We start from the raw sequence: 13,061 nt of genomic DNA, 5'->3' as shown, positions 1-13,061 counted from the left end.
AATTTTCACAGTAATAGAAATAAGTCAGATTGGCCTGTAGTTTCCTGGTTCATTTACAGTATGTGTTCCTTTTAATGAATTGGTGTTACATGTGCAATTCTCTAATCCGTAGTTACAGCTCCTAAGTGAGTTGGTCTATGAATAACATGCATTAATTTTCTAAATATGACTTGGAAAATATCTGTTATAAAAACAAGTGAAATGTTTATTTAGTGCATCTTGCATTTATTTAGCATCTTCTGTTATTAATCCCTTATTATTTAGGAAACTGTTTATTAAACTATATACTCAATATATTTGAGTATATATACAATATACTATATAATCTAAATAATTTAATTATTATTTTATTGGTCAGTACTTTTATGCATTATGTTTTGCATTCTTTACAATGTTATCATCTCTCATGGCAATTCTATTATATTTTTACAAGTGTGCCTTCATTGGTATTAATTTGGTTTTTTTTTAGCCTTTAACATTATTTTTGAAGCATAACCATGCTACAGTATTTACTCTGAATCCATCTATTCCACGCTCACCAATGTTCATCATTCCTTCAACACCTTTCTAAAGTTATGAACCATCATTTTAGACTGAAGTTTTAGAGATTTTAACTATGCTTTGAAAGTTACTGTATTATGGTCACACTTCCCAGATATTCTATCTACTCCTTTAATTATATCATGTCTGCTTAAAAAGACTAAGTCAATAATAATGTCTTCCTTATTAGGTACCTTTTACGAACTGGGTTAAAAAGCTCTGAGGCAAAGTGAAAAGGAAGACAAAAAACTCTGATCTTTTTCCATCTGGTTAAAGGAGGAAACACTGCAACGATGTCGAGAAGATGAGGAGAAACGCAAGGAGATAACCACTCACTTTCAAAGCACGCTGAATGACATCCAGGCCCAGATTGAGCAGCACAGTGATAGGAACAATAAGCTGTGCCAAGAGAACACAGACTTGGCTGAGAAGCTCAAAGGAATTATTGAACAGTACGAGCAGAGAGAAGAGGTACTGTATATGCTGTTCTCATAGTTACCGAGCCTTGCTGTATTGCATCTTGGTATTACTTCAATTTCAGCATTGTTAATAAAAAATTGATTGTTTTTTTCTGAGCTGTGCACATATTGTGAATGTGATGAATTATCTAAGAATTAAGGACTTCAGTGTAGTGTCACAATATATAGAACATATCTATCTATCACGTGATCTAAAGTGTTAATCTTATATAATGTCAGTGATCAGTGACTTTTTCGTTTTTTATAATTAAAATGCTTACCTTATTCAAAAATAAACTTTTTGGAATGAACAAAATCATGACATATTACTAAGACATCAGACATAATTGGCAGAATGAGTCGATATTATTAATTTAAACATAAGTGTGTAGGATCTTCTGGGATTTAGTACTGGGGCTTTGTTTAGGATCTTAAGAGACGGGAATACTATTCAAACTTGTGCACATACTATTGACATTTACAACAGCCCCTTGAGTGCTAGTAATTCAATATCATATTAAATCATTTAAACAGAGGAAGCTCCAAAATGAAGTTGTCCGACAGCAATTTTTCACTTGGTGAATAATGATTGGGTTTCCTTACTCACATCCATTATTTAAAAGTCCTTTCCTTATCCCTTGCGTATGTTTTTATTTAATCTGGAAACATCTGCCATCTGCTGGTGAAATACTGGAACTTTACAACTAAATTTGTGAGTGATGAGGTGGATAAATTACAAGCTAGTACAGTATTTGCAGATGCTCAGTATTTGAATTTGCGCCTTTTACGTCCAACACACTATCCATTTAATAAGAAATAGGAACATTATCAGTTGTGATTGTGATTATGATTATTTAAAAAGCACATAATTAGATAATACATATAATTACTGCAGATTTATTGTGAAACACATTTGTCCTTTGATATATTTTGAATGATCATTATCTCTATAGGGGATTTTCCTCACTTAAACCTCTCTTAGGACTGCATTTGGTTTTCAGTCTATGCCACCAATTTGCGAACAATGGATATTTGCATTGTCTTTTTTGAAGCACCTTGATAAGATCTTCAAGCATCGTGACTTGCAGCAGAAACTAGTGGATGCCAAGCTTGAGCAGGCCCAAATGCAGATGAAAGAGGCAGAGGAAAGGCATGCCAGAGAAAAGGAATATGTGAGTCATTTTGTTGCTTTTGTTACTTTTTTTAAATTAAAAGACATTACTAATTTATTTTAGAAAATACAGTTAATTCATTTGCAATGCCAAATAGAGTTTATGACAAACGTTTGGGAGGAAGGTTGCATCCAAATCTTGCAAACTTCTGCTTGACTATGAACACAAGTCTCTGACCAAGGACTTCCCTTCGTTTATCTCTCTCACATCACTCCACCTACACATCTACACATTTTCAGCAAACTTCTAGCACACACACTTCCAGCGGGTTTGGTGGTTCCTTCAGCTAGGGAAGACTTTATATATATTTCTCTATCTAAATTTATGAATATCGCTATATATACTGATGGAAAAAAGAAACACAACATTTTCTGGAATGAGAATACTATAGTTATACCTTATGTACTTTCACAAAAAGTCGTCAATTCGTTTGAAGCCCTCTGACCAGCAATACAGCTTGTGCAGTAAGGCATTGCAACTTGACAATCTCAAGAAAGCTCGTTAGGTGTATTTTTTTCCAATGAGGTCCAGGTGGAACAATGCCTGGTTCAGGTCACCTTTCAAAAGGCCTAAATTGAAAGCTTAGGTCACTGCAAGAAAAAGGCCACACTCAGTCAGTTTACTGTGCATTCCATAATGCCTCAAATGTCACCAGAAGCAAGGGAGAGGGCCATTGGCATGCTGCGGGCAGGCATGTCATGTGCCAGCATTGCCAGACACTATGGACTCTGTCCCAAATGCAGAGAAGGTTTCAGCAGACCGGCAGGACAAATGACCAACAATCCAAGATCCAGTCGCCCTCGAGTGACCACACAAGAGCAGGACTGACACATCAGACTGGTCCATCTGAGAGATCGTTTCAGATATGCCACCCATACTGCTGCTGAAATTGCTGGTAGACACAATGTCCGCGTCAGTGACAGGACAGTGAGGCTCCATGCTGCTGGCCTTAGAGCAAGGTGACCAAGGAGTCCCTCTGCTCACACCTCCTAGACGTCACACCCGACTGGCTTGGGCCAGACAGAGGATGGAGTCATCAGCAGTGGCATCAGGTCCTCTTCACGGATGAGTCACTCTTCAGCCTGTTCCACGCAGAAGGGAGGGCCAGAGTGTGGAGGAGGAGGTGTTGCGTTTCTTTTTTCCATCAGTATATTTTGTAACTCTATCACAATTCATTAGGCTTTTATTTGAAGAACTAAAGTTTTTTAAATTAAGGTTGTTTTAAAAAAAATCAACATCAAGGTCCTAAGAGACATTAAAATCTGAAGTGCCACAGTGTAGAAAGCAATGGTTCCTCACCCATTTTCTTTTGCACACATGATGGGATCTGTCTGAGGTACAGAGGGCGTACATGTTCACAGTAAATCTGTGTCTTTTTAATAAGAAATTTTGAAGGTTTGTGAAGTCTGAAATGTTGCATATGTGAGCAATTTAAAACATAGATATCTGGTTTAGATAAAAATGTCTTAATCCATGCAAATCAAATTTGCATCACTCACAACCAATTTATGAAAAACCGCTAAAGTTGTGAGCATAGAGATGATTTTGATTAATTATTGACTAATTGTTTTTGTTGATAGTTGCTTAAACAGGCAATTGAAAGCACAAAGAAGTGCCAGGCAATGAGGGATCAGGAGTTGCAGCTGAAGAAGCAGGTAATGAGAAATCTTTCATCAATTCCATCTTTCATGTTTTGTATCTGACCACAGTTACTGACCCAAGCTGCTGAGTGGAAACTACAGGCTAATCTTCTGAAAGAGCAGGAGACAGTGATGAAGGCACAGGTGAATATCCACTGTTTGACAAAACACTTCTACGTCCTTACTGTACTGGTTTGACTGCTTACACATTTCCCCACTTTAACAATGAAGGATTTTCCCCCATGTATAATATGTCCTTTCAAGCATCCACAATTCATTTAATCAAATCATGTCCCATTCTGTTGAATGATAAATTATATATTCACATTTTATGTGGATGATTTTAATCACAATGTAAATGTTCAAACTGCACACATAGATGGGTGAAAGAAGGTAAATGTCAGCAAAGCTGCAACAAAAATCAATATATGTAAAGATCTTTGAGTTAAAAAATTTAAATTTATTAATTGCATAAGTATACATTGCATTAGTATTCACTCCATTTGCTATGGCAAATGTAAATTAGTTCAGGTGCACAGAATTAAGTCACACAATTATTTGAATGGCCTCTGAGTGCAATAGCATTGTTTCACATGATGTGTCTCTAAAAGGTCCCTAAGTCAGGTGAATTTTAAGCAAGTATTCAACCAGTATTAAAGTATTAAACAAGAGACTTTCACAACAACTCAGGGATACAGGTTACAGTAGCCAATGCAAATATCAGGATATACAAAAAAATACAAAGACACTGATTTTGAATATTGTTAAGTTCGTCATTAAGAAATTGTAGGATACCACTCAGACACTTCCTAGTTAAGAGAGTGTCCCAGAAACTGAACTGCTAACCAAGGAGGAAATTGCTGACTGTGAGGTCAACAGTGACTTTGAAAGATTTACAAAATGCACGAGTCAAACCTTACGTTTACGAATAAGAGGCAAGAATGGAGCCTTTATTTTAAAAAATCTCAAATCTCACATGGATTGTGCAACAAAGTACTTAAATAATACTACAAAAATAAGTTTTTTGGTCTAAATGCAGTGTTATGTCTAGTCAAACCGAACACTGCACATCACCCGTCAACACCATCAAGTTAAGGCCAAAGCTGGATGTTCTTGAGTGGCCTACTCAAAGTCCTGACTTGAAATCACCAACTAATTTGATAGAGCTTGAACAAGCTTTGAGAAGAATAAGTGGTGGAAATTGTAACATTCTGGACTATTGGTAGACACTTATCCAAAGAGATTTGCAGCTGTAATTGCTGCCAAAGGTGCTTCTGCCAAGTAAGGGTGGTAAATTGTTTGCAATCAGCACATTTTAGTTTTGTATGTTTATTTACAGTATTTGCTGACATTTATTTTTTGAAATCTTAAAGGTGTTCAGTTTCATCATTCCCATTTTTATTAACTTATTTGAAAGGTATGCCTTTTAATGTTTATGTTCTGTGTGTTATTTTCAGTTTTCATTCTGATCTAATGTGTCTCCTGGCATTCAATACACAGAACATATACTAACACAAATAGAAAATAGATGTAAGCTTGCTTTTGTCATTTAATAAAGAAAACATTTTCCATTTATTTTACAGTTAATGCTAATAATAAAAATATTCTGTTTTGCAGAATCTCTTAAAATATCTTAGATTGCATATCCTGCTGTGAACACAATTACTGTAATTGCAATGGCAATTGACCTATAGGTAGGAGCTATTGTATAAGTGTAATATTTACTACTGGGCATATATAAAATACATTATTGAAGAATATTAGTATTATACCTTAGAGAAGGACAGACAAGAGTATCTGATTTCAATTTCAAGCTATATTGTCTTAATTTTGTATTTATAACATGTTACAGTATGTTGCAGCTTGGAACCTATACAATTACATTTTGCTGGTGTTCAGAATTTGTATTTAATAAGAAGCACTTAAAATATTCACAGGGGTGCTCTCCAATTCACCTTGTGAGAAAACAATCATAGCAAGTAGGTCATTGATCCTTAGTACACTATAAGCAATGTTGATTTTGTTGTCACTCTGTATACTCTATGAAAAAAAAACATGATTTGTGGGTTTTGACCTTAAAGATTTTCATTACAATCAGTTGTACATATCTGGGTAAGGTATTAAAGAAGAATACAAATCAATTTCAAACAAAAATGTTACAGCACTAAAAATCAATCAAGGTTTTATTTGATTGATTTGATTGATTATGCCAGCAGCCATATCACCCTGCAACTCACAACTGGCAACCCACTGTGAGCCTGGTCAGTACCTGGATGGGAGACCTCCTGGGAAAAACTAAGGTTGCTGCTGGAAGAGGTGTTAGTGGGGCCAGCAGGGGGTGCTCACCCTGCGGTCCATGTGGGTCCTAATGCCCCAGTATAGTGACGGGGACACTATACTGTAAACAGGCGCCGTCCTTCGGATGAGACGTAAAACCGAGGTCCTGACTCTCTGTGGTCATTAAAAATCCCAGGGCGCTTCTCGAAAAGAGTAGGGGTGTAACCCCGGTGTCCTGGCCAAATTTCCCATTGGCCCTTACCAATCATGGCCTCCTAATAATCCCCCTCTATGAATTGGCTACATTACTCTGCTCTCCTCCCCACTGAGAGCTGGTGTGTGGTGAGCGTTCTGGCGCACTATGGCTGCCGTCGCATCATCCAGGTGGATGCTGCACATTGGTGGTGGTGGAGGGGAGTCCCCATTACCTGTAAAGCGCTTTGAGTGGAGTGTCCAGAAAAGCGCTATAGAAGTGTAAGCAATTATTATTATTATTATTATTATTATTTATCAAATGCACAACAATACAGCTTACAGCGGTGGTTGTCGGCAATGAAATGCTTTAATATAATTTTCATAAAATCATTAGTAAGGGTGCAAAATGTGAGCTGTATTATATTTTCAACCATAAATGTTTAACACTCACATCTCATGCCTGTTGCAACTAATACATTATTTTAATATAAAATTCGTGATGTTAATTTGGTTTTTCTAAGTGATAAAGTCAAATGTTAAGTGTTTTGAAAGTCTTAACACTTAATATATCTTAATATATTAAACATAATTTACTGATCTACTGATTCTACTGATACTCAAAAACATTAAAATGCAACAAATAAATAATGGAACCAACTGTTGCAATTCTAATGCCTCTTGGTATATACTGTACAATGCTCATTTAATAACCGAAAAAAAATAAGTGTAGTATTTGGTTGTACAAAATGAAATGTTTAACCTAAATCATATATTAATATTGCTTAACATTACATTTAGTTTGCAACTTATTAGCCCAAACATTAACTCAACATTTTCTGTGTTAGTAACTAAAAGAAAAACAATAACACCCCCCATTCACTATTTAAAAAATATGTTTGACTAATTAAAGCAGAAGACATCATTTTAGACAGCAAATAGAAATCTAAGACATTGACTTGATAGAGGTTCAGTGTGACCTATTTAATAAATGTACATTCAGAGGATTTTTGTGAACTCTGTAAGGAGCCTGTAAATGAAGATATTCCATAAGGAGAAGAAAGTGAATAAAAATCCATAGGAAACAAGGTGGCTGGATAAGAGACCTGTTGTATGCAGGTTCTGTGCCCTGCAATAGGCCCAGAATAAATTAGCCTTCAAACTCATAACATGTCACCCTTCTTCCAAATAATTAGAAGAGCTCATTATATCCAGACAAAAACTAAGATAGTTCAGGTGGGTAGCTGCGTCAGCATGTGTAGGCTGCAAAGGAACAAGTAATAGGTTTATTCCAGGCTGAAAAAAAAAGAAGAGAGAAAACACCACGTTTCGGCCATGGAGCTTTCTTTAGGTGTGAGTCACAACTTTAAGGCTCTTCATGGATTTTCCTAAAAATCTTTCATTTAAAAGATCATTTCTTTGTTTCTGAGATGACTCTTCTTATCCATTCCACACACTCAATTCTTTTCAAATGTATCAGTTCATTTAAGTTCAGCGATGATGTAGAAGGGTTTAATGTTTACTTTTTGGGGGATCATTCTTGAAGACAACTCTTAAAGCAAACAAAACATGACTATATTATTAAATTCCACTCCACCTTTCCCACTCAGGTACAACGCCTGAGTTTCTCTCTTCTCGGTTACTTGAATTATGCTATGTGCATCATTCCACAGCAGTGCTCTTTGCCTCCCGATACCCATTTGATATCTTTGAAAAAACTCACCTGGGTTTCCGCAAGTAACCAATTCATAAATTGAACTGCCCATATCCCTGGGTACTCAAACACGATTGCTGTTTCTTTCTCATTCTCAATTTTAGAAATTCAGGGTCTGAATTGCTGAATTTTGGATTTTTCCAGATGTGAACCAAGCAATAATGCTGATTTATCTGTAATTGGAATCCAATTCTCAATGTCTTTCATCACTGTCTCTCAGGAAGCTATTCTCCAGAGTATCACAGTCTACACTTTCTACTACTTGGTCTGCATGGAAAAAGTCCAGTGAAACCTTTCAAATTTCAACGTCCTCTTCCCACATTTGACCTCCTACTTTTGCACTGTTCTGATAACAATAAGGGAATTGCTCTGTAAAAACTCACAGAAACACTCTACTTTAACCTAATCATGAGTCTTCTTTCTACTTAAATGACTCAAAAACGTTGTCTTCACCATGTAAAAACATTCCATTGAAATACTAACATACGGCATTTTCTTGCCACAACGTGGCTCCGAATCCTTTCTAGTTGATATGACTTTCAAAGCATTTAATCTTCCTCTATTCTGTGATTTCCTTCAATGCTCCAAATTTGCAATATTATCTACCCCCATCTATACCCCTGTTTCTCAGACTTTTCTATCTGCTCTTATGATTTAATTATTTACACCTTAAAATCTGCAAGACTGATCAGTTAGAGCAGGATTTTTACATTTAATATTTCAACTCAATTCTGGAATCAGTCCTGGTGAGTCTCTTCATTGCTATGATTCCCTTTGTTCACCCCATCAGCTATCTCATCCGATCCCTGGTTCATTAACAATAACCAGCAAATTCTTCCTATATTGCCCCCAGAGTGCTAAGTAATTCTGCAGCCTATCATGAAATGCCAGTCTTCACCATTAAACCTTAGGTCATTGATCTTTTAAAGCTTACCTCACATATATTGAAACTGATCCAGACAGCCTATAGCTCGTAATAAAATCTTTCATTACCAATTCTGCTTTGGTGTTTAGGGGTACATTTTGGGGGCTGTGTCTTAGTTGACCTTTGGTCAGCACTGTCATTTCCTTTGTCAGTTCAGTAAGTACCAAAGTATTCATTATACTATGCCTGTATATTTGCTGGCTCGTTTCATTATTAGAACTTGATCATCTACTGAAATGGAAATGTGTTGTCCCAATTGCTTTAATTGTGTAAATTGCTTAAGTTGAGGAGCTGTAGACATTCATAGACTGTTCTCCTGTTTTTACATTTTATATATTTGTAATCAAAGAGAAAAAGTTTATTTTTAAAGTTGTAAAGAACCTCATTTGAGTAAAGAATACAGATTTGTACATGGTTTTGATTTCTAATTATGTTCTATGTCAGTTATTTACAAGATTTATTACTCACTTTTTGACATATAATTTTTCAACAGTGTTATTTAATGTATGTCTACCTCTATGGTTTCATTTAGCAGAGAGTATCATATTTTATTGATTTAAGCTATTATTTCAAAGATTGTATGAAACTCTAATAAATGCTCCTTTTGCTGGGTCTTAATGGTCTTTTTAGTGCTGTGCTCTGGAAATATTTTTTGTCTAATTCCTTTTTTAGTATTCCTTGGAGTTTCTTTCCATTCAGGTTTTAATTTTTCCATCTTTCTCCAGCTCACACTGTACTCTGAAAAGTTTGAAGAGTTCCAGGGGTCATTAGCCAAGAGCAATGATGTGTTTTCAAATTTCAAGCAGGAAATGGATAAGGTTAGTGCAACACATTTCAGTTCTGAAAAGCATGGAAAGGCTCATACTAACAGATCCTTTTAAATTTGTCTTAGGGCTGTATGACTTTTTAGCTGACATGTTTTAAAAATACATTATATCATGAATCAGTGTCTTTCTTTTTTAATACTCAGGTCCATTAAGTTGCCTCTATTGATTAATCTTATCCAACCTTTAGGGTAGTACTTAGTGAAAGTCAATATAGATTGATTAAAAAAGACACAAGTTAAGTAAAATCTAAAAGTGTTATACAAAGCAAAAACAAGGATTGTTTTATTTTAGTAAACAGTTGTTAGTTCTCCTATCCCTAAAGTCATTAGGCAGTTTCAGTTCTAATTTTATTCCCTTCTTAATGTTATAATGATTTTATGAGCAGCTTGTCTTCTACGTTACTGGCTTGTTTAAGGTTAAGTTAAACGATAATTATGATTATGAAAAAAGCTCACCGTAAAGAAACACTGGTAATAAAACCATCAAAAGTACAGTAGAAAGCAGTGATTGTTATCGAATCCTGGAAAAAACACTGAAATTAAAATCACCTGTTGTAATTAGTGCAGAGTAAATTTTGTTTATTTTTTTAGCTGTCTTGTATATATGTTCTCTTTCACACTTGGTTTTGCAGATGACGAAAAAAATGAAAAAGTTAGAGAAAGAATCAACCGTCTGGAGGACTCGCTTTGAGAGCAGTAACAAGGCTCTTGTGGATATGATTGAAGAGGTGAGAAGTTTGATATATATTCAGGACTCAGCTGTCTAAAGGAAACAAATCTGATTTAGAATACAAACCTCAAGGTTCGGTAGGAGAGAATCAAATTTAATTAATGTTGTGTTTAACTTCACAATTCTTGATACAGGAGAAAATCTGGTGTAAGGACTGGTACAACCCTTATTGTGTTTCTCCTATTTCTGCAGAAAGCTCTAAGGGACAAAGAGTTCGAATGTTTCTCACTGAAGATCCAGAGGCTTGAGAACCTGTGCCGGGCCCTGCAGGATGAGAGAACTACGCTTTACAAGAAGATTGCAGAAGTCCGGAATGTAAGAGAGGAGTCTAAGGAGAAAGAAGAAGTGGTGAAAGAAGAATTAACTCAAGAATTAACCTGGCCCAAAGAGCTGATGGCTTTGAAGGCTGAAGAAGCTCGCCTGCAGAACATAGCTGCCTCCTTCATGGTCTCCCATGTCTTGGAAGAGCCTCCTGAGAGTTCTGATAGCTTAGAGGACTCTGAAGCTTCAGAGGCCACATGTGCAAAGCCTTCTCAAGAAGCAGCAGAGTTAGCTAATGCAACCAAACCCGATCCAGTTCCTCCAATCTCTAATGGTAACCCAGAAAAACCTGACAACACCAAGCCATGTACCACACAGGAGAAGATGGACAGTGATATAGAAGCAGTAGACTAATATTCAATCTGGAAATGGAAGTTAGATTCTGTATGACTGCCTAAAGTGCCTTTCCTTGCTTGATGCTATTATTCAAGTTGTTAGCCCAATAGTGGCTCAGTATTTTCTAGTACTAAAACTAAGTTTTTTTCATGATTAATGTAAAATGAAAATGTTGTAATGGCTTTTATAACAATTAGAGTGCAAAGTCTACCTAGGGCAGGAAGCAATGTTAAGAACCTTAACTACAGAGACTTGTGGATGGGCTCACTATCCATAAAAAGTTTAAACTCTTAGAAAAGCCTTTTTACCAGAAAAGATTTGTATTTTCCAATGAGACAATTGCCTTCTTCAAAACATACAGTATATTAGGAAAATGTACCTATCCACCCACATTGTAGAATTTGAACACATCTTTTTTGTTCAAATTAACAATAATAACCTCAAATTAATTGAAATACAGACTGAATAACCCATTATCTTAAAGCGGGTCTTGGATTAAAGTTTTAGGAGCTCAAGTTTTGGTCTGCACAGGTATTATGTTGGATGTACCTTTTTGTTGTTTTAATTAATTTAGGTCTCTTTATTACATGTCATATATTTTCAACTTAGTTTATAGTACTCCATTTTTACTTATTTTTGCCCTTGTTGACCTTCCTAGTGAACTCTGATTTCAGGATATACCCAAATATACGAAGGCAAAAAAGCCCCTGCGACATTAAGCCTTTGTTGCATTAAAGGTGTATACATAGTTTGTGTTTATACTAATACTGATTCTTTTTCTTTCCTTACAAGCATTCAGCAGTCCTGAATAACACTCCAAAACCACAAAATAACTATAATTAATAAGCAAAATATAAATTAAGGGACTTATACCTCTCCAATGAACACTGATCAGACATCTTTTGTTTTGAGTGGAGGGACGCCGTGCTTTTCTTCTGTGATAGCCTTTTTCAGGGAAATAACTGTGTTACTAGCAGCAACAACAAGCTGCTCCAGCCAGGGCACAGCAACAAGCATGATGTCAGGGACACTCATGTTGTCATGGTAACACATACTGCAGATTCACTCGTGACATCAAAGGACTGGATACAGCAGGTTATTTATGGAGGTTGACAAAATGAGTGAAAAATTAAGCCTGTTTTTGTTGTGTTTGTATATGAGTTGGGTGCTAACAAGGCTGGGGGGAACAAAAAGGATGAAACTGCAACAAAAAAACACAGCATAACGTTGCATGTGCCCCCACAGCATTTCTTTCTTGAAAGAAAAAAATATTCTGCTCCCACTTCTATTAGTGTGACTATATTTATTGCTATTCTAAATAAAATATACAGCATTTGACTCACACAGGTGTGATTTATGTGCCACTACTCAGCCATTCATCCATTCAGAATACTGCTTATTCTACAGAAGGGCCTTGCATCTAGAGAGGAAGCATGGAGTATCCAATACAAACCTGTGTGAACACAGAGCTGGGAGACAACACCACCCTTTTGTGTCTCTACTATAAGTATTTCAACTGGTGTCTTAAATTGGAGGGGAGGCTGATGTATGCTTCATGTATGCCCATACATATACTGTATGGTGTTTATCTGTATGGCCAGCAGCCATATCACTCTGCAACTCACAACTGGCAACGCACTGACTCTAAGCAAGTGTGAGAGTTGCTGCTGGAAGTGGTGTTAGTGGGGCCAGTAGGGGGCACTCACCCTGGTGTCTGTGTGGATCCTAATGCCCTAGTATAGTGACAGGAACACTACACTGTAAAATGGTGCCGTCGTTTGGATGAGACGTAAAACCGAGGTCCTGACTCTCTGTAGTCATTAAAAATCCCAGGGCGCTTCTCGAAAAGAGTAGGGGTGTAACACCAGCGTCCTGGCCAAATTTCCCATTGGCCCTTACCAATCATGGCCTCCTAATAATCACCATCTAT

General features: G+C 36.4%; 1 protein-coding gene across 2 annotated transcripts in view; it reads left to right on the top strand.

Moving 5' to 3' along the window:
• The window catches only part of txlnba (taxilin beta a), a 34,860-nt gene extending 22,387 nt beyond the window's left edge, over positions 1-12,473 (top strand). Inside the window, exons 5-10 of one of the 2 annotated variants that reach the window (XM_088626287.1) lie at positions 817-1,011; positions 2,051-2,170; positions 3,880-3,954; positions 9,644-9,736; positions 10,377-10,472; positions 10,667-12,473. In XM_088626287.1, the coding sequence (XP_088482413.1) occupies positions 817-1,011; positions 2,051-2,170; positions 3,880-3,954; positions 9,644-9,736; positions 10,377-10,472; positions 10,667-11,149 (1,062 nt within the window). In that variant the 3' untranslated portion in view covers positions 11,150-12,473. Of the gene's footprint in view, positions 1-816; positions 1,012-2,050; positions 2,171-3,750; positions 3,826-3,879; positions 3,955-9,643; positions 9,737-10,376; positions 10,473-10,666 lie in introns of both variants that reach the window. The other variant, XM_088626288.1, reaches the window with a different exon arrangement.
• Positions 12,474-13,061: the final 588 nt, after the last annotated feature.

Source organism: Lepisosteus platostomus, chromosome 3, assembly GCF_059453375.1.
Source record: "Lepisosteus platostomus isolate fLepPlt1 chromosome 3, fLepPlt1.hap1, whole genome shotgun sequence".
In the NCBI taxonomy this organism is placed as follows: Eukaryota; Metazoa; Chordata; class Actinopteri; order Semionotiformes; family Lepisosteidae; genus Lepisosteus; species Lepisosteus platostomus.
The sequence above is the reverse complement of the archived record's forward strand: the minus strand, read 5'-3'. Positions and strand labels throughout refer to the sequence as shown.